Genomic DNA, 22,628 nt, shown 5'->3' with positions numbered 1-22,628 from the left:
GTGTGTGTGTGTGTGTGTGTGTGTGTGTGTGTGTGTGTGTGTGTGTGTGTGTGTGTGTGTGTGTGTGTGTGTGTGTGTGTGTGTGTGTGTGTGTGTGTGTGTGTGTGTGTGTGCGTGCGTGCGTGGTGCCTTGTGGCCCTTACTCAAGGACACAAGGAACGGTAAACCAGGTACAATTCTCACAATTCTCCCTGACAATTGTACCTGGAAAACATCCCAAGACGGCGCCGCCTGTTCTATTGGACTCTATTGAGTTCAAACGGTTCCTCAAGCTATATTGTTGATAGAAAGTAGTTGTCTATAACTTGCATTTAAACAGAAGGTTTCAGAACGTGTTATAACCTATTCTTTTCATTCAGGTAGCCTAATTGGTTGCACCTGGTGCTGAGCAATTACTGCAGCTTGCAGGCCTGCTGTAAAGTGCTGTTTGCACACTGCATGTTTCACACTGTTTTCCCCCTCAGGAGTAAGTTAAATAAAAGTTTGGGCATGATTACCAAAAACTAATCTCCCAGAAGATTAAAATGAGCATAAAGGAAGCTCTGTTTACCTGCTATTTGTAGTGGCTGTGTTTTCTTAGCTTTGCACCCTATGTGCGTTTCACACACAGTGAGTGGAGAGGTCAGGTTTGATAGACTGTTCTTTATTTAATTGGCTGTCTGCACGCAGGAGGTGTTTTTATTTACTTTCTTTCTCCATGTATATGAATTACATTGGGAATTTAACTTATTATTATTATTATTTACGGCTAGTGCTGATTGTAATGCCCTTAGCCCCTGTTCACAGTGGGAAGGTTTCCTGACTGATTTCCCCTTTGCCATTACTCGCACACGGTGGGCGTTTTGCAGGTGAATTGCATTTATTTTCACTTTTTGTTTTCATTCTAAGCAGCCGTGGTGGCCAGCTGTGAGCGGCCTGATTACGGGTTTCCCATTTTCTCTCCGTAGCTGTTTGGCACTGCTGTTTATTTTCGGTTTGCATGCAAATGACAAAAACATGGCTTCACAGTTTGTGTCGTTTCTGCCAGGTGCATCATGGGCCCATCATTGTGAATGCCCTTCTTGTTTGGCTATAGCTATCGTTGCTGTCGGGCAGAAAGCTCTTATCTCCATAATGATTCTAACTTTTATTTTTTCGTAAACTAAAGTCAGCACTATATGTAACTGTCCTCTTCTACCCCGGATTTGAACCTGGTTTCCTGCACAAAGGCTGACATTTTTTTTTACCATTGAGCCAATAGAGCCTGCCTGCTTGCTCAGGGGATAAATTGAATCTTGACCTTCAGGTCCTGTGTCTAGGTGAGGCATGACCTTTGACACGATCTAAATGTCTCAATCAGGGAGACAAAATACAACCACCCCAATCGTATAAGTTCTATTGTTTTAACATACTCTACCATAATGATTCGACAAAATCGTATTCATTAAAAAAAGTTACATAGTGCCGCTTTAACTCTTTCACTGACAGAATACATACATTAATAAACTCACCCACTGCCAGCGATTTTCGTGTTTTATAGCCTTTTCAACTGGTCACAGAACATTTTGATCCATTATGATCCATTGTCGGATCGTGTGTAGACACAAACAGTAACCATGGCCCATCACCATGCAGAAGAAAAATATTTCACCCGTGAGGTAACTTTCCTTGTCGCAGGCACGCTGAAAACAGCATCTTTTGTCAAAAATGCACGTCTTTGCCACCTCCCCAACTGGCCACAGAACATTTATATAAATTATGATCGCTTGTCAGATGGTTGGTAAACACAAAAGGGGATCACTGTTCGTCGTGCAGAGAAGAAAAAAAACGGAACCGTCGCTTCGAGTGCTAGAGCATGTTGAAACAACGGTGTCTCGCCGAATCCAGGGGAAAACAAGGAAACTCAAGATACAAGCGTTTCCAGGAAACCAATAAACAGGAAGTGGACGGAGGCGGAAATCTTCGGACGACGTTATCTCCGTATGCGCGTGAGTTACAGTGAAAGTGATCACTCCGGATGACAGAGAACAGCGCGATCTTTTATAAAACAATTTAAAAAGAGTTGTTAATGTCCTACTTGATCGTACAAGCTTCACACAAAAGCATCAAAAGTAGCGGATCTACAAGCTGGAGAGGCGGCGCGAAGCGACGCGTTTCGAGCTTGTAGATTTGCTATTTTTGGATTTTGAATCCTGAAAAGTAACAGTATCGGACATATGAGGTTTCCACCCGACAGAGAGGATTATGCTGGAGGATGTTGAGGAGCCGTATGGGGCAACAGTTTATAACTGCCTGTGGAGGAGAGTATTCATTGAGTTCAGGTGGAGCGGTGTGTGTTGGTGCTGCACAGTATTAGGAAGACATGTGGTTGAATATTGCGACGACGATATGCAGTGGTGTAAAGTAACTAAGTACATTTACTCAAGTGCTGTACTTAAGTACAACGTCAAAGTGTTTTTTACTTTACTGGAGTATATCCAATTTTCAGTCCTTTTACCTCTACTCCACTACTTCTCGGAGGCAAATATTATAGAACCTGATATCGGCTGATCCAAGGCCACTATGAGAATATGTTTTAGGCTGTGCTAACCAACTATTACTGGTTTCTATTGGTGATTCTCTCTCTGCACTGTTGTAAATAAATCAGTGGCCATGTAAATATCACTATTAGAAACAATTATATAAGCTCAATAAAATCAGTGAATATCATGTACGTGATTGTTTGAGTTGGACAAACCAAACTAAAAGAGTAAAAATCTAACTGTTGATTTTGAGTAAGATGTACATTATTATTTTAGTTAATGTCATGAGAATAAAATGGTATTTGACAAACTGATTATATTTATGAAATATACCCAATCTGTTTTGGTAGTTTTCCTCATAATATTTGAGAATGGAGTAATTATACAAATCAGTTTAAATAAATATAATTATTACTCATTCCAACTCAATATTCTTCATCTGTAGTAAGAATAACCTAATAAATTGAGTAGATGTCACACTGAACGTGATGACGTCAGACGCAATTCTAAATGCGCCCAAACTGCTATCCTTTATGGGAAATCTTCTTGTACCTGCTGTCAGTCCGTCGTCCAGACTTTCGCCATTGTTTTAACAAATAACAAGAGAAGAGAGCAGCAGTACTGGTGGTAAGTACATGTTAATTGAATATTGACCGTGTCTTGTAGCATATATCACGTTTTTATATGGTATAATTTCAGGAATACCTTCTTACTTTACAGTTTTTCCTGCTAGTTAAACTCACAGTGAAACTAACTTCAGTGGTCTGCTGCTAACAGTTATTCTGGGCCGGGTGGCGGTCTTGAGAGTTTAACCAAATGGACCTGTGCGTCGTGTTACAGTGTGTTGATGCGGACTTTGCTATTTCGCCTTTAGTTTAATGGTGTATAAAGCGTTCCTTCAGACGTAGCCATGACGGTTCCCCACGATCTGTTTCAACTTCTGAGCAGTTCCTCCCAATTTCCCGCTTATTTCTACATAAACGTTAATATTTCAAAAGTGCTTAACCAAGGCTCACGGATGTCACAATAATGCACGCTATAGCAGAATTACCAGTATCTTTCTGTAATACTCAATAAAAAACATTTTAATCCAATCGACGGCCATTTTCTATAAAACGTTTTATGTATCAGAGTGCAGTACGTCTCCCAACCGATAGGGTCGCATCGTTGAAAGCAATGGTCAAAGGTCTGAGAAAATGTCCAACCGATTGGATTAAAATACTTTTTTATTAAATAATACGGAAAATACGGGTAATTTTGCTCGAGCATACAATATTGTAACATCCGTGAGCCCAGTAAGCACATTTATTTTGAAATCTGAACGTTTGTGTAGACGTAAACGGCAAATTGTGAGGAATTGCTCAAAGCCAGGCTGAGGTGGACCCAGAACTATCAACATACATTTCCCATGTTAACTTGCGTGGATATAGGAAGTGACGACAACGGGGCTAGTTTGGTGGTGTGTAGTTCGTTTGACTTGCGTCTCATTGTTGGCTCACTGAAAGTAAACTACAACGGCCATGATGCAAAGCGTGGTAAGCGGTAAAATCCCCCCCGCGCGCGCGCGCCTCCATAACTTTCATTTGTTTATCAAAGTTAAACTGGATGGTTCGTACGCGCCCACAACGGGAAATCACCGATATAAACGGTAGAAAATAAGCCTGTGTTGGGGTGGCAATGTGGTTGTAAAGGTGCTTGCGTGGGCTAATGTTTAATGGTGTGTGTGTGTGTGTGTATTTCTATATTTTTAAAGACACGACTACAGCAACTGCTGAGGAAGAAAGAAGCAAGTCCAGCTCCAGCATCTAACTAACCTGGCCTTATTATGTATGTTTATTTTTCCTTTTTTAAGCTCAAAGCCCTATTTGATAATACAGTCTGCACAGTAACATGTAACTAAAGCTGTGAAATGCTGTATTTAGTGGAGTAGAAGTAAAAAAAAAAAGGTGCATGCATGGGCTAATGTTTAATGGTGTGTGTGTGTGTGTGTGTGTGTGTGTGTGTGTGTGTGTGTGTGTGTGTGTGTGTGTGTTTTACTATAGACACAAGTCAACTGCTGTGCAAGAAAGAAGCACGCTATGGGTTGAAACTATCTCTGTCTGCCTAGTAAGTCCAGCTCCATCATCTGTAACCAAACTAGCCTTATTATGTATGTTTTTCTTTTTTGTGCTCAACCCCATATTTCATAATAATATCTGCACAGTAACATGTAACTAAAGCTGTTAAATGCTTTATTTAATGGAGTAGAAGTAACAGAAATGTAAAGTAAATATGGTAGAGTATGGTGAGAACATCTATAGAGTAGCATTACAATCAGTTTTAATTTCTTTCTTTTTTCTTTTTCTTTTTTTTACAGGTTATGGAATGGCGATGTAAGCTGTGCACATTCGTGGCTTCATCAAAAGGGACACTTCTCAAGCATTATCGAGTGAATCACGGTACATTTGGACATGGATATTCAGTTCCCTGTATTCATTTAAACTGTCCTTGCACCTTTAAGACATGGTCTGGCCTGCGCACACACTTGCATAGAACCCACAATACTGTCGAAACTGAAGAGTGTGAAGTAGTGCAATCTCTCAGATGTAAAACTTGTGACTCATTCTCTTCTAATGCAAAAGACTATTTTCAACATATTAATTCCCACTTGAAAAACTTTGAAACCATAGAATGTGTTTTTGATGGATGTGATTCCACAGCTAACACGTATCAGGCTTATGCAACACACAAAAGTAGAAAACACAAATTCTATTCATTGAAAGATTTTAAGCCTGAAGTGATTGCAATACCTCCAGTCTGTATTGAAAATGACAATGACCTTCCACTGTTGGAATCTCATGATGATGAGGACATAGATGCCTTAGAGTTGGATTGTGAAAAGACTACTTCGACTACAACTGACATTGAGACAAATATTGGTTCTCTCTTGTTAAAATTGGACAGCATCTACAATGTCTCTAGGCAATGCATTGATGATTTGGTGGAACAGCTTCAGTTTATCTGCACATCATCAACTCAGTGTATTCCGAAGCTAATTGGGGATATTTTTACTAAGAATAGCTGTGCTGTTGATGAAGCTACTGTCAGTGAATTGGTTGACAAATTGTTTCACTCTAATCCTCTTAATGTAGCCCTTGGGTCAAAGGGTCCCTTCTCCTCAAAGCATAAGAGGGAGAAATATTTTAAGGAAAACTTCAGTTTAATTGAGCCAGTAGAGTATGTTTTGGATCGAGATGAGAACCGCAGCTTTCAGTATGTGCCCCTTCTCCCATCCTTACAACAAGTGTTGAAAAATGAAGACATTCTTAACAATGTATTGACTAGACATTCAAACATTTCACAGTTGTCATCCTTCCGTGATGGTAAATATTTCAAGCAAAATGAATTTCATGCTAATGAAGAGTTAAGTATTCCCCTTATTCTTTATGTAGATGATTTTGAGACTTGCAACCCTCTTGGAACTTCCCGGAAAAAACACAAAATCACAGCCGTGTACTGGCAACCTGCTGATTTACCATCTGAGCTGAGATCACAGCTAACTTCAATTAATTTGGCCATTCTTTGTAAAGCAAACGACGTAAAGAAATTTGGCTACGAAACTGTGCTGGAGCCTCTCTTAAAAGACCTCTCAACATTGGAGAAGGAAGGTATTTTTTTGCCTCAGCTTGGTAGAAATATTAGAGGTACTGTGTTTTGTGTTTCAGCCGACAATCTTGGCGCTCATTCTTTAAGTGGACTTGTAGAAAGCTTTAATGGACACTATATCTGTAGATTTTGTATTGGGGAACATTCTGAATATCAGAAAAAAGAAGTGCGTTCTGGAGCTTTTCCACCAAGAACAAAAGAGAACTATGATTTACATGTTGGGTCTGTAAAAGAAAATCCTGCTCAAGGACACTGTTTTGGTGTGAAGAAAGGTTGTCCTATAACTGAAAAATTGAGCCATTTTCATTTTGTAACAGGGTACCCACCAGATGTTTTGCACGATTTTTTTGAAGGTATAATTCCAAAGGAATTGGCGCTATGTCTTAATGTGTTCATCCGCAACAAGTATTTCACCTTGACAGAACTTAACCAGTCCATAACAGAGTTTCCTTACGAGTGGACTGATAAGACTGATAGACCCCAACCAATCCCTACAAAATTTGCAAAAAACAAAAATATTGGTGGGAATGCACATGAAAATTGGACATTATTAAGGATTTTACCTTTCATTATTGGTTCAAAAGTACCACAGGATGATCCAGCTTGGCAAGTTCTGATGATCTTAAAAGATATTACTGAGCTTGTAGTATCCCCCATTCTTACTGAGGAAAGAATTTGCCATCTAGACACATTGATATCAGAACATCGCCGCAGACTGTTGGATGTTTTCCCAGAGCAAAAATTAATTCCAAAGCACCATTTTGTGGAGCATTATCCGGAACTGATAAGAGCATTTGGTCCTTTAGTTGGTGTCTGGACTTTTCGCTTTGAGGCAAAACACTCTTTTTTTAAGAGAGTTGTTAGATACACAAACAACTTCATAAATATATCGCTGTCACTTGCCTCAAAGCACCAAAGGATGATGGCTTATCATTCACAAGCAAATGCAAAGCCTGCAACATGTGTCACTAAAATATCAGCTCTTCCATTAGAAATACTTGATTTGGGGATACAGCAGGCTTTCAAGAAAGTTTATCCAACACAAACCACTGTGAACTTGACCAATGTTGTGATACACCATGGAACTAAATATGCTGCCGGTATGGTTTTGCCTTATGGAACAACTGGTGGGCTCCCTGACTTTGTTGAGATTTCACAGATTATTGTAGACAGAAATCTCAGTTTCATTGTGAAATTACTTAACGGCAAGTATGATGAACATTTTAGGTCATTTAGTTTGGAATACTCTGGGAGAATGACCCTGATACAACATGGTGAACTAGGTGACACATATCCCTTGGCAGCCTATTGTGTGGGAGGCAAACGCATGGTTACGTTGAAGCGCCACATTTGTCCATTTTAGGGGTGGGAGGAGAATGACTGTCAAACACCTGCAATAATTATTTTTTTTCTTGTATTTTTTTTCTTGTATTTTTTCTGTTTTGCCTAGATGGATTTGGTTGCCTTGAAGGTTATAATAGAACAACGGAGTGAGAAGCTTACACTGCCATCAGGAATACCCAGCACTATAGAAGAGTTGCAAAAGACTGTCAAGGACACGTTTGGACTCACTGAGTGTTTCTCTCTAGAGTACTTGGATGTAGGCTTTGGTGATTTCTTTGCACTTCATTCCACCGACCAGATAGGAAACAGGGGGACAATCAGAGTTTTAATCGCTCCATCAATAGTACTTGAATTCTCTCCAGATAACCAGGCGAGTACAAGCTATGTGTCTGCTAGTGATACATGGTCAGATATCCAGAGAGATGGTGCATCAGGATCGGACGACACTATTATACTATCCCCTCGTACTGATACGGGGTCAGATGACCAGACCGAGGGATCATCAGGCTCGGGAGACACTATTATACTAAGCCCTGCTAGGGACTTGTGGCCAAGTGTAATCGTCATTCCACCTTTCTCTGTGCCAACAGAGGCAGTACTGAAGAATGCCAATGAAGAATATGCCTCGAATGGTACTCTGCTCGAAAGTTCTAGGATCAACGGGGACATTAGGGCAAAATTGGCAGACTACATGTACAGCTACAAACCCTACCCCTCAGGCCTGGAACTAGAAGCAGTTGCAGAGGCTTTAGTCAAGAAGCACCCATGTCTGACAGACACATCTCGTAATGGCTGGCTTTTATGGAAAGTGACTCTTAGAGACAAGATGAACAATTTTAGGAAAAAGCTCAGCGGTCTTGGATTTTCAGAGGTTAGCTGCAACACTCTAAAGAACAAGAGGCCTAGTGACCGTAAACCTGCAAAGAATGTAAAGAAAGCACGGAAAGGAGAAGTGATGTATCTCCCAGACTATCCCACAGGAGACAATAAGGAACAGCAAGAGCTCTACCGACACCAACTAATCGAGGAATCAAAGAAGAAAAACAGCACAGTCATCAAGGACTTGATGTGCAGAACCTTTGCACATAGGAGACAAGATGTTATCAGCCAGCAGATGTCTGTCAAAGACTTCAAGGAGAGATGGCCTGCCTTCTTTAATGTTTCACAAGTGAGTAAATTGTATTGCTGGTTTGGTCAACAAAAATGACATGTCCTGCATGTAACAGCCACTTACATTGTATTTAACCCGTTGCACCCTAGCATCTATTCTACATGAACATGTGGAAAATGACTAATCTACAAGCTCACAATGTGTTCTTTATCTCTCAATCCCTCATTTCTGTCTTTCAGGTCGGTGCCGAATTCAGGATGATCACCTCATTGAATCTCGAACAAAAATTCATGGCCATGTTGGACCACCATACCGCCAAACTGCTGTCACTGTTCCAGTCAAAGAAGGGTGCTGTAGGAGAGAGACATCGTGCTCAAATGAGTGTTCTACTTCAGGTATTAAACATTTAGGCCTACCTATTCAGTTAATACTTGTTTTAATTATGATCCCATCTGTCTCATTCACACTTCTCTCTTGTGAAATGCAATGCAATGCAATTACAATCACCAATTACTTTATAATATATGAATGTATCCTAAACTCATCTTAATCCCGTGCAATACTCTCCTGTTCATTCCCTGCTAGAAGTCTTAATAAAGATTAAGGACAGTCTCCCAGCCTTTGAAGTTTATGCAATAAAGAAACACCCTGCTTGAATATGAAAAGTAATATTTAATTTATTGTTGCTATATCTGCAGACTGGAATCCCCATTCAGCAAACCAGAGAGGTCGTCATCCGATGCCTAATGGACCATCTGGGAGAACATGCAAATGAATTGATCGTGAACATTGAAGTGAGTAAAATTAAGCTTTTTTTTAAAAACTAATGTGATTATGGATGGTTTCATGGGAAAGTGTCCAGAGACTCAGGTTGTGATTAAGACATTGTGTTCTCACATACAGCCCAACTTGGTAATAGCAAGATGCACTCAAGGCTGCAATGCATGTGTAAAAGCAATTTGGTTTGCTTAGTGTGTATCTGTGTCCTTGTCTGGTAACATGCAGCCTGAAAATGAGCTCTAATCAATTGTCTTTACAATATTCTCAGGATGCATCGGCCAGTGTGGAAGCGGAGTTGGCACAGAAGGTGATGGCAATCTACCAGCTGCGGAACCAAGGTGAAGGCGACGCAAGAGATGTCGGTATCGTGATTGAGGGCATCACCGTCCTCAAAGATCTCGGGGATGTGAGCAGAGCCTGCTGCTATCTTCTGGGACTGACTTATGCTTTTGACCTGAGGTACCCCAAGAAACTCAAGTATAGTTTTGAGGTGTTTCAGAAGCTGTTCCTTCAGCTGGACTCTGGACGGCTTACAGCAAAGGTTCAGAGACTGAAAGAATGTCTGTGTAAGTAGTTTCTGATTGTTGATCAGAAACATGCTCTGAACATGCTGTCTGAATGTGGGTATACCCACTGGAGGTTGATTTATTTTGATGTTGAAACAGTGGCAAGTCAACATACATTTTCTGTCATGGGAATAGCTCTCTCTCAACTCTTGTGATTGGTTAGGTCATTGTATTTTGATATTTGATTTATACCTGCCAAAAAGTACATTTATTGTCTTAATAAGGGAAGGGAGCTATTATTCTAATGTTTACATTAAATATTGCAGTGCAGTTAAAAGGGGTTAATGTTAACATAAAAGTTCAGATTTTAAAAGTGTTAATGTTTACACACAAGTTAAGAACACTTTTGGAAAAGTATTTCAAACAGCCTCTATTGATTGGTTCTATTAAATGTGTGTATGTGTGGTAATGTTTAAAGAGCTCATTATTATTCTTTATAAATGTTCAATTCAAGGTGTTGAGTGTATACGTCATACTGCAGTGGTTCTCAAACAGTGGACCGGGGACCACCGGTCCTTCAGGGGGTGGTCCCAAGCAAAATTATGAAGAGCTGGTAACCAAATGGATCCTTATGGATCTTTAACACTTTACATAAGAGTGCAGTTAAAAAGTGTTTATGTTTACATAAAAGTTTAGAATTTAAAATGTGTTATTGTCAACAGCCTTTATTGATTAGCACTATAAAATGTGTGTATGGTAATGATTTTCATTTTAAGAGCTCATAATTGTTCTTTGTAAATGTTTGTTAGACTGCTGCTTACCCATATGCAGAGTTCAATCGAAGGTGTCATAGTGCAGTGGTTTTCAACCAGTGGTACCGGGTGGTCCCAAGCAAAATGATGGAGAGCTGGTAACCAAATGGATCGACAGATCTTTAACACTTAACACTAAGAGTTAATTATTGTTGAAGTGGACCTTGATATGAAAGGGGTTGAAAACCACTGTTCAGTAACGGGGGTCTCCCTGTCTCTCCAGCTATTTAACAAACTCATTTCTTTTCACTCCAGACAGGGAGACCCCTGTTACTGAACATTGGCTTGAAGCTTTGTTTTTGCAGACATTTTTAAATGTCATTTTGCACACTGTTATTGTTTAATGTGTTGCACTGTTCCATTTGGACAATAAAAACATATATTGTCTGTACAATCGTTGTTCTCATTTGACATACAAAGGTAGACATGTTTAAAATGTAAGTAAATAATTTAAATGTTTTAATAATTTATAGAAATTATAGACGAGAGTAAATGAATAGGGTAAATAGTACTATATGAATTAAATCGAGTAAATTAATAGAGTAAATGTAAGATATTTGTTTTGTTAAATCATACTCTAATATTCGATTATATTTACTTGTAGTTTTTAGTGGTATTGACTTAAGAATTTAATTATATCTAGTCAATTTCTATAGGTCATTGTACTCAATAATATCTATTAAATCATACTCTAATATTCGATTATATTTACTTGTATTTTTTAGTGGTATTGACTTAAGAATTTAATTATATCTACTCAATTTCTATAGGTCATTGTACTCAATTGTAGTTGTTAATATCTACCTAACTATTTTGCTTACTTTTACTCAATTAATTAAGTAGCATTTACATGATTTCATACCAGTAGAATTTACTCAATATTTTTGAGTGTAAAAATGTTTCACCAATAAAATTGAGTAGAGCCTAGTTATAGTTTTGTGAGTGTGTTAGTGGTTAACCTCTCTCGGAGTCGCTACTGGGACTGATCTGAACCTAGGCATGCCGAGCCTTTTATACGTTTTAGCGGTGGCCCTAGTGTCCCTCTGATGATGTCAGGTAGTGTCAGACATCTCCGTTTATGGGTCGGCCCACGTCGGTTATGCCCGAATATGGGACTATGCTGTCAGTCCTGGACGTGACGTTTATCTCTATATATGGAGATCTGAGCAGAGGTTGCTGATGTCAGACTTTGTATATATGACACGCGTTCAGGTATCTATGACGACTTTGTAAGTTGATAATCTCCATTTATGGGGATCTCCATATAGACGGATTTCCGCGCGACGTCATCACAGAGCAGAATGCGCAATCTGCGCATGCTCGGGGGGAACGAATTGTTGCGCCGTTCACTCTGTTGTTATGTTCGGGAGTAATTCTGCTATTATAGGCATAATAGGCATAATGCTGCTATTATATACAAACAGATCCAACTTCCGACGAATCATTTTTATTGAGTAAACAAGGTATTACAAACTGCATAATTTAATCTACTTTCATTAAACCCGGTGAAGATCATTTCTTTTATCAATGGACATTTGACCAGAGCTGCTGCGGGTAATGGCGCCCTCTATAGGCTACCCCCGGCTCTGCGCGGTCATATCCTCTCATGTTTACTAACAGGAAACCTGTCTATATAGGCTAGTGCTGGCAAATATGCCCTGACTGTTTTCTACAGCCGCCCCACGGATTTCCGGTGGAAATACGTAAAAATACGAAAACATTCCTTGCATATGCCGGATTTTATGTTATTATTACAAAACATACATTTACCACTTCAGCCCTACTGTATATACATGTCTGTCACCATGACAAAGCCATAACCATATTAGGAGTGGTTAAATAAAAACAGTCAGCTCCATATATGGGCATAAAAGGGACAAGGACTGACAGATACAGAGATGTCCATATACTGTATGGGCATATCAGTTGGATCGGTGGTGCGACCAAAACAAAACCCTAGTAAAAATAGCAGATCTACAAGCTCACACCACATCATGAGCTTGTCGATCTGTTATTTTCGTGAGGCACAATTGTTGTACAATATCAAATTATTAAACAGGGCTTAAGGGTTAATCAGACTAATAGATTATAAAAAAGTATATAAAAAAGTATTTTTGTACGCCTTTTCGTTGATATGTAAAATATTTTACAAAAAATAAAAAAATATTTGATTTTGATTTGATTAATCAAAAAGGTTTACGGAATAAACGCTAAGAAAATAATCAATACATGCGAGCACATCCCTGATCGTAGGCAGGGACGGCCATCAGATATGTGAAACTTTACGTGACGAGAACATGTCTTCACACTTTATGCCCACACAGTCCGCCCCATCCCCAGGGGGAAAGGTATCTTTATGCATTTAGATTAATAGAGATTAATCTGATTTGATATACATCACTGAACATTGGAGAAAATGAAGGCTGATGCAGGTGCCAAAATACATTTTCCGTCAGAGCTTTAATTCCACATATTGGGGTAAACAATTCGGTCAGGGATCTGTGGAGCCAGCTCCCTCTAGACCTGTTTAATTCAATTTCACATCCACAGAAAGGTGGTTTTATTAAGCCTAAAACCAGAGAGTGTGACCACTTAACTACATTTCTAGCAGTGGTTTACAACGCATTATTTTTTATAACTCTAAAACAGCCTTTCCCAACCTGGGGGACAACAGTAAGATTTGAATGATACATGTTCTACATGTATCAGTGGTTCTCAAACTTGTTCATTTCAAGGACCCCCAAATTGACACTTATTAGCCCGCGGACCCCCATTTCAAAAGATACGCCAGGGACCCCCATAAGAGAAGATTTTTTACGGTTTTAGCAGTGATTCTCAACCATTTTAATTTCAAGGACCCCCAGTTTGACATGCATTAGGGCTACAGACCCCCATTTAATGGCATTTCTATCACTTGGACCGCAATTTATATTGTAAAATCTATGTCAATTTAACTCTGAGAGTGTACAAATGGAACCAAATGGACCCGTTAGGGTCCATTTGGTTCCATTTGTACACTCTCAGAGTTAAAGACCCATAAGGGTCCATTTGGTGCCTAATCTATCATTTAGCTGGGGACCCCCTGGAACTCCCTCAAGGACCCCTGGGGGTCCCCGGACCCCACTTTGAGAACCAATGTTCTACACAAACTGTATTCTACGACAATTTGACAAGTTTACCAGGTAAACGATGAACCTACTGTAGCATCTATCTAAATAACTACATTTCATTTTTAACATTGTGGTCAAGAAAAAAGAAAAGCCCAAGTAACAAAAACATGACCACGGTATGTCCCCATGGTCGTCATATCTAGGTTAACCCATTAAAGCCGGGAACGCATCTGTGTCATTTTACATTTCTTTGGGCTATTCAAAAATAGCAGATATACAAGCTCATCCACGCTACAAGCTTGTAGATCTGCTATTTTTGAAAAATCGTGAAAATGTGTGCAAATCTTTGAATATAATATATTTAAAGGGAAAATTTTTATATGTCCACATTACAAAATATTTTGAGATGGGGGTCCGCAGCCAAATACATATGATTTTGGGGGTCCTACACATGAAAAAGGTTTGGGAACCACTGATTATAGCAACATACATTTTTTTCAAGACATTTCTAGAATCCCCCAGAAGCAAAGATTTGAGTCACAAATGTTGGCTTTAAATTATATATTCAAAGATTTGCACACATTTTAACGATACAAAAGAAATAATAGCAGATCTACAAGCTCATAGCGCGGCACTCGGTGCCGCGCTCTGAGCTTGTATATCTGCTATTTTTGAATAGCCAAAGAAATATAAAAATGACACAGATGCGTTCCTATATGGGTTTGTGAGAATGAGCCCTTTTGCGGCTGGAAGCAGTACAGAGGCATTTGTAAAGTGCAACCAAGAGGTGTGTTTATTCACCGACATCAAACAAGATAATACAGGAGCTCACACACAGGTGACAGACATGGTGTTGCCTGGCTCTCATTCTACCTCTAACTAAACAGGCTTGTTACTGGCAGCATTTTATACTCAGCTGGAGCAGCTGAGGCAATTAAGACTCCACCATGTCAAGGGGTAGATAAACAGATATACAAATACAGAAATATAGAAATACAGAAATACATATAACATTAACTCATAAAAAATATCTTAAAACTCCATGAACTACACCACTAATGATTCTCATACTACAACTTTACACAAGATCCCTCACAATTCCAAATACACATTATAACCCCCCTCTGCCCTTCTGACTTGGTCCAGCCCAATTACACTGGCAAACAGAACAACTCACTTTGGTACATGTTAAGCTTTCAATCATTACTCAGCATTACCCATATTGCACCTCTCACACATTCCACTTAGTCTCTATTGCGCTCATATTACACCAATTGCACTTGCCAGATATCACCAAACATGTTGTCTCCATAGGTGGACTAGTTAGCTGAGTGGCCAGCTCAGCTGGACAGGACACGTCTCAAATGTTCAGTTAAACGTAATCAACAATAAAATGACTGCATTCCTTTCTGTGCAAACTACAATGTGCAAATTATGCCGTGCAAATACTAAAGTGACCATATGCTATGCAATTAATCCATCCATAAATAAAGGTTACAATGTACATGTGCAAATGGCAAGTAACAGAGGACCTCTCTGTTACAGGGTTAATAAAGTTTATTTCAAAGACTTTTTATTGGTTAAAAAGTATTTCACTGCCTCCTTTTTTATGCCCTTAGAGAATCATTTATACAGACATTTCATTTATGGGTTAGGGGCCTGGCAAATTTAAGTAATATTAAAATCTGAGCAAGTGAATAATTGAGCACAACTCCCCGAGGTCAGAACCGACTCGATGGGATAAGGTAGAATCATGTACGTTATTTAAATCAGTGATTCTCAACCTGTGGGATGTGAGGATATTGCAAATAATTGGCGAACGATTGTACTGAGATTGTAATCATAAAATAACATTAATATTTAAAAAAAGAAAACGTGTAAGGCATTTTTTCCACCCATTAACCCATTAAGACCTGAGGTCGATTCTACAAAGGCCTTCTTAAATCAATAGTTCAATAGTGCCACGGAGGACCCCCAAAATGATGTATTTGGACCCCCATTTGCAAATGTTTTGTGCCAGGGACCCCCAGAAAATGTTTTTTCAAACTCTTTCAAGATTTTTCAAAAATGTTCAAAAACAGCAGATGTACAAGCTCGCTTGTACATCTGCCATGTTTTATAATGTAATAATTTATATCTGCAAATTACTAGTAACAACGCATTATTTTTTATAACTCTAAAACAGCCTTTCCCAACCTGGGGGACAACAGTAAGATTTGAATGATACATGTTCTACATGTATCAGTGGTTCTCAAACTTTTTCATTTCAAGGACCCCCAAATTGACACTTATTAGCCCGCGGACCCCCATTTCAAAAGATATGCCAGGGACCCCCATAAGAGAAGATTTTTTTTACGGCTCTAGCAGTGATTCTCAACCATTTTAATTTCAAGGACCCCCAGTTTGACATGCATTAGGGCTACAGACCCCCATTTAATGGCATTTCTAAGTACAAAAGGACTAGTGAACTTTTATCGTTGTATAATTGAAAGTGTCTTAACTGGCTGTATCACAGTGTGGTATGGTAACACGACCGCTCAGGACTGCAACAGGTTGCAGAGGACCGTAAAAACAGCAGCTAAAATCATCGGCAGCACAGAATTACCCAGTCTCCGTAACATCTACACCACTCGTTGTATGAAAAAAGCCCACAACATCATTAAAGACACCAGCCATCCCGCAAATACCCTGTTCAAACTACTCCCTTCCAAAAAACGCTACCAGAGCATCAAATCTCGCACCACCCGTCTCAGTAACAGTTTCTTCCCCCAAACAGTCAGGCTGCTGAACAGCTGACCGTGAACTGTTTTGCACTGTATGGTCATTCATTTGCACTTCTTTCCTTGTGTTCTTTGTGCACTATAGATGTCTTTGCACTATAGATGTTGTCAATGTCCTATGTATTTAAGACTGAGAAAGCTCTGAGCAAAATAATTTTCATTGTATTTATACTCTGTATCTATACATATGACAAATAAACCTGAACTTGAACTTGAACTTGATTTCTATCACTTGGACCGCAATTCATATTGTAAAATCTATGTCAATGTAACTCTGAGAGTGTACAAATGGAACCAAATGGACATGTTAGGGTCCATTTGGTTCCATTTGTACACTCTCAGAGTTACAGACCCATAAGGCTCCATTTGGTGCCTAATCTATCATTTAGCTGGGGACCCCCTGGAACTCCCTCAAGGACCCCTGGGGGTCCCCGGACCCCTCTTTGAGAACCAATGTTCTACACAAACTGTATTCTACGACAATTTGACAAGTTTACCAGGTAAACAATGAACCTACTGTAGCATCTATCTAAATAACTACATTTCATTTTTAACATTGTGGTCAAGAAAAAAAGAAAAGCCCAAGTAACAAAAACATGACCACGGTATGTCCCCATGGTCGTCATATCTAGGTTAACCCATTAAAGCCGGGAACGCATCTGTGTCATTTTACATTTCTTTGGGCTATTCAAAAATAGCAGATATACAAGCTCATCCACGCTACAAGCTTGTAGATCTGCTATTTTTGAAAAATCGTGAAAATGTGTGCAAATCTTTGAATATAATATATTTAAAGGGAACATTTTTATATGTCCACATTACAAAATATTTTGAGATGGGGGTCCGCAGCCAAATACATATGATTTTGGGGGTCCTACACATGAAAAAGGTTTGGGAACCACTGATTATAGCAACATACATTTTTTTCAAGACATTTGTAGAATCCCCCAGAAGCAAAGATTTGACTCACAAATGTTGGCTTTAAATTATATATTCAAAGATTTGCACACATTTTAACGATACAAAAGAAATAATAGCAGATCTACAAGCTCATAGCGCGGCACTCGGTGCCGCGCTCTGAGCTTGTATATCTGCTATTTTTGAATAGCCAAAGAAATATAAAAATGACACAGATGCGTTCCTATATGGGTTTGTGAGAATGAGCCCTTTTGCGGCTGGAAGCAGTACAGAGGCATTTGTAAAGTGCAACCAAAAGGTGTGTTTATTCACCGACATCAAACAAGATAATACAGGAGCTCCAACACAGGTGACAGACATGGTGTTGCCTGGCTCTCATTCTACCTCTAACTAAACAGGCTTGTTACTGGCAGCATTTTATACTCAGCTGGAGCAGCTGAGGCAATTAAGACTCCACCATGTCAAGGGGTAGATAAACAGATATACAAATACAGAAATATATAAATACAGAAATACATATAACATTAACTCATAAAAAATATCTTAAAACTCCATGAACTACACCACTAATGATTCTCATACTACAACTTTACACAAGATCCCTCACAATTCCAAATACACATTATAACCCCCCTCTGCCCTTCTGACTTGGTCCAGCCCAATTACACTGGCAAACAGAACAGCCCACTTTGGTACATGTTAAGCTTTCAATCATTACTCAGCATTACCCATATTGCACCTCTCACACATTCCACTTAGTCTCTATTGCGCTCATATTACACCAATTGCACTTGCCAGATATCACCAAACATGTTGTCTCCATAGGTGGACTAGTTAGCTGAGTGGCCAGCTCAGCTGGACAGGACACGTCTCAAATGTTCAGTTAAATGTAATCAACAATAAAATGACTGCATTCCTTTCTGTGCAAACTACAATGTGCAAATTATGCCGTGCAAATACTAAAGTGACCATATGCTATGCAATTAATCCAACCATAAATAAAGGTTACAATGTACATGTGCAAATGGCAAGTAACAGAGGACCTCTCTGTTACAGGGTTAATAAAGTTTATTTCAAAGACTTTTTATTGGTTAAAAAGTATTTCACTGCCTCCTTTTTTATGCCCTTAGAGAATCATTTATACAGACATTTCATTTATGGGTTAGGGGCCTGGCAAATTTAAGTAATATTAAAATCTGAGCAAGTGAATAATTGAGCACAACTCCCCGAGGTCAGAACCGACTCGATGGGATAAGGTAGAATCATGTACGTTATTTAAATCAGTGATTCTCAACCTGTGGGATGTGAGGATATTGCAAATAATTGGCGAACGATTGTACTGAGATTGTAATCATAAAATAACATTAATATTTAAAAAAAGAAAACGTGTAAGGCATTTTTTCCCCCCATTAACCCATTAAGACCAGAGGTCGATTCTACAAAGGCCTTCTTAAATCAATAGTTCAATAGTGCCAAGGAGGACCCCCAAAATGATGTATTTGGACCCCCATTTGCAAATGTTTTGTGCCAGGGACCCCCAGAAGATGTTTTTTCAAACTCTTTCAAGATTGTTCAAAAATGTTCAAAAACAGCAGATGTACAAGCTCGCTTGTACATCTGCGATGTTTTATAATGTAATAATTTATATCTGCAAATTACTAGTAACTTAGGTTTTCAAATAATTGTAGTGGAGTAAAAGTACAATATTTGCCTCTGAGATGTAGTGGAGTAGAAGTAAAATGACTGATAATTGGAAATACTCCAGTAAAGTAAAAGTACCTGTACTTAAGTACAGTACTTAAGTAAATGTACTTAGTTACTTTCCACCACTGGGTAGAACACAGAACAACCACGTTTGAAATGGGTGGTTGTATAAAAAATATTTGTTATAGGTTATATATTTGTTAATATTTGCGTTGCAAAATGAGTTTATTTGGTTGATATTTGGATCCCCCCATACTGAAACACTACTGGGAAAGGAACAGCAGCTGCCCTCAGCACACGTATCTCTGGAAATAATGATCAGAATTTGGACTGGATGTTCAACAGACATTTATTATTGCATATAAGATTCTATCAATACCTTTGTCCATCCTTGAATTGTATAATATACATTTCAAGGATGGACAAAGACGTTGATATGAATTGCGGGCGGAAATTGAATAGGAAATGAAAAATCCAAAAGTGATGTGTGTCTGTCTTGGAGACCAATCAGCATATCATTCTCTTATCATTATCTTATAATAAAAGCAGGTTATTTGTCCATTCATTTCATGCTCTAATGTCACTAACCCCCAGCCAGCACTTCAAACAGACAGATACAATGGTAAAAATGACTATTTATACTTATTTGTATGATAAGTATAAATACTACTGAGTATTACAATACAAATACTATTGGTGTAAATTTGTGAAGAGAAGGACACAAACTACAGATTGAAGGACAACTTCACCCATTTTAAACCTATCTTCATATAATTGGTCCTCCTCGCGTATGCTCATAATAATACGGTAGCATTTTTGTCTACTCTGTCTGTGTCTCAGGGCTGTGGACAGTTCAAAAACCCTCCTACCAGTGACATCATCGATGGGGAATCCAAGCTAATAGAAACAGCAGGATTTCTATTCCTGGACCGCTAGCGTGCTACAATTGAAGCCATTGTTCTCATGTTAATAAACATCTAAATAAAACAAATCTAAATCTTGTTTGAGAGAAAAAAAAACTGCCTAATGATGATGTTCTGTTTCTGAAGTGTCCACAGCCCTCCTCTGAGACACAGACCGAGTACACATTTTCTAAATCATTTTATTATTTGTGAGGACCAATTATATGAAGATAGGTGAGAGACAGCGTGATCCCAAACCAGGATAGGTTGAAAATGGGTGAAGTCGTCCTTTAAGCCAAATACTATATACGTACAATTAATTCAATGGGCATTTCATCATTTTGAATACACTGTTTCTTTATAGCATTTAAGTTTGAGGGCACACACACACATACCACAACAAAAAAACAGAGAGAGAGACACAGACAGAGACAGAGAGAGAGCGAGGGAGAGAGAGTGAGAGACAGGGAGCTATCCGTGGTTCTGAACACAACCTTACCTGAGCTATCCGTGGTGCTGAACACAACCTGACCTAAGCTATCCATGGTTCTGAACACAACCTGACCTGAGCTATCTGTGGTGCTGAACCAGGTGTGTAGCAACTCATCACTGCTGGAAATGAGGCCAAAACGCTGCAGTTCTCATTAATGGCCTAGAACAGGGGTCTTCAACGTTTTCAGGCCAATGACCCCCTAGCTGAGAGAGATGAAGCAGGGACCTCCTCTATATCGTATAAAATTGTGTTTCAGATTCAACATTTTTTGTTTACGTGGTCTGCTCTTTTTTCCTTCTACACCTATTTTGCCTACACCTCTTTGCCAAAAATAGCCGATCTACAAGCTCACAACGCCTCACAGCGCGAGGCGTTGTGAGCTTGTAGATCGGCTATTTTTGGCTAAAGTTCTCCTCAGAAAAGGGATGCTAGGGTTCAAGTGGTTAAGGTAAAATAAAAAATCATATCACACAAATGCAAACAGACTGTAAAAAAAAGCTTTTTTACAGTCTTTTTAAAGCTTTAAAAAAAAAGGCAAACATTGTTGAATAATTTTGAATTACAAAAACGTTTGAGAACTACTGCTTTAGAAGGCATTTGTAGAATCGGCCTCAGGTCTTAATGGGATAAAATGAAGATCATCACTATTCCACTTTCGCTCAGATGTTACGCGCTCCGTCCTTTGGGCTCTGGTGGTGTCATTAAGCCAATTAAAAGGCCAAACCTTTGGACCTTTGAACCAATTTAAGGGGAGAGAAACAGCTTTCAGAATAAAAGGGCAGGTCATATTAAGTCAAGGAGGTTGAGTTATTCGGTGCTGATACGGGGAAAAGCCTCAATAATGCACGCGTGTTGGGAGTGCTTCTCAAACTTTTTCATTTCAAGGACCCCCAGTTTAGAATGCATTAGACCATGGGCCCCCATAACTCTATAAGGGTCCATTTGGTTTCATTGGTACGCTCTCTGAGTTACAGGCTTGTTAAGGGCCTATTTTATTTGCTTCCTAACTATAATCCATTTTAGTGGGGATCCCCTGGAACCCTTTCAAGGACCCCTGCGGGTCCCCAGACCCCAAAAAACCTCTGGCCAAGAGAACTCATTAGCAGTCAAAGAGTATAACAGTAATGTAGTGAGAGCAGGAAGATTACACTTTTAGTAGGAGAGAAAGACAGGGAGGCATCAAATATAGCAAGCTGCTAGTTATTGACTATAACTCTAGGCGGCGCAGTTCTGGCCTCCCTTCACTGGCTGCCGCTGAGTTTCAGAATTGATTATAAGATTTTACAGACGACTAAAGCCTTGCGAGGTCAGGCTCCCAGTTACATTTCAGCAATGGTGGAAAAAGTACTCACATTTGTTACTTAAGTAAAAGTATCAATACTGCAATGTAGAAATACTCTGTAGCACTTGCGCATCCTATGTGTTATAAAGTGTTATAATACTTCATAATTGCTGCCAAATTCTCTGTTACAAGTAAAAGTCTAGAATTCAAAATGTACTTGAGTATATGTACAAAAATATTTGTATCAAAATGTACTTAAATTAACAAAAGTAAAACTACTCATTATGCAGAATGTCCCATTTCAAATGGCCGAAATATATGTAGGGCTGAAGTGGTTAATGTATGTTTTGTAATAATAATCAGAATCTTCAAAGTAACTAGTAACTAAAGTTTTCAAATAAACTGGAGTGAAGTGGAGTAAAAGTATAATATTTGCCTCTGAGATGTAGTGGAGTAGAAGTAAAAGTATTGGATATTGGAAATACTAAGTAAAGTAACAAATACCTCAAAATTGTACTTAAGTACAGTACTTGAGTAAATGTACTTAGTTACTTTTACACCACTGCACTTTAGACATGCTGTAACCGTATATGAGCCTGTGCGCAACCATAGCGTGGCACCGAGTGCCGCGCTATGAGCTTGTAGATCTGCTATTTTTTTTCAAATCGTGATTTATTTATTTATTTTTTAATCTCAGGAGGATTTCAATAAATCAATGGGAAGATCAAATTAAAACTGTG

General features: G+C 39.0%; 1 protein-coding gene and 1 long non-coding RNA gene across 2 annotated transcripts; both read left to right on the top strand.

Moving 5' to 3' along the window:
• Positions 1-4,253: 4,253 nt before the first annotated feature.
• LOC311036380 lies at positions 4,254-8,304 on the top strand. Its single transcript, XR_014599842.1, has 4 exons — positions 4,254-4,328; positions 4,544-4,607; positions 4,858-4,939; positions 7,597-8,304. It is a non-coding gene; the product is annotated as an uncharacterized lncRNA (long non-coding RNA).
• A 12-nt stretch (positions 8,305-8,316) lies between these two features.
• Positions 8,317-16,605, top strand: LOC311035976 (uncharacterized protein; the record flags this gene model as incomplete). Its single annotated transcript, XM_084044503.1, has 5 exons — positions 8,317-8,658; positions 8,841-8,996; positions 9,300-9,395; positions 9,650-9,947; positions 16,325-16,605. 5 exons carry the CDS (start codon positions 8,317-8,319, stop codon positions 16,603-16,605), a joined length of 1,173 nt encoding a protein of 390 aa, XP_083900629.1.
• Positions 16,606-22,628: the final 6,023 nt, after the last annotated feature.

The sequence above is a fragment of the Gymnoscopelus microlampas genome (genome assembly GCF_963454915.1).
Source record: "Gymnoscopelus microlampas genome assembly, chromosome: 20".
NCBI classification, from domain to species: domain Eukaryota; kingdom Metazoa; phylum Chordata; class Actinopteri; order Myctophiformes; family Myctophidae; genus Gymnoscopelus; species Gymnoscopelus microlampas.
This window is presented reverse-complemented; position numbering and strand designations above follow the sequence as displayed.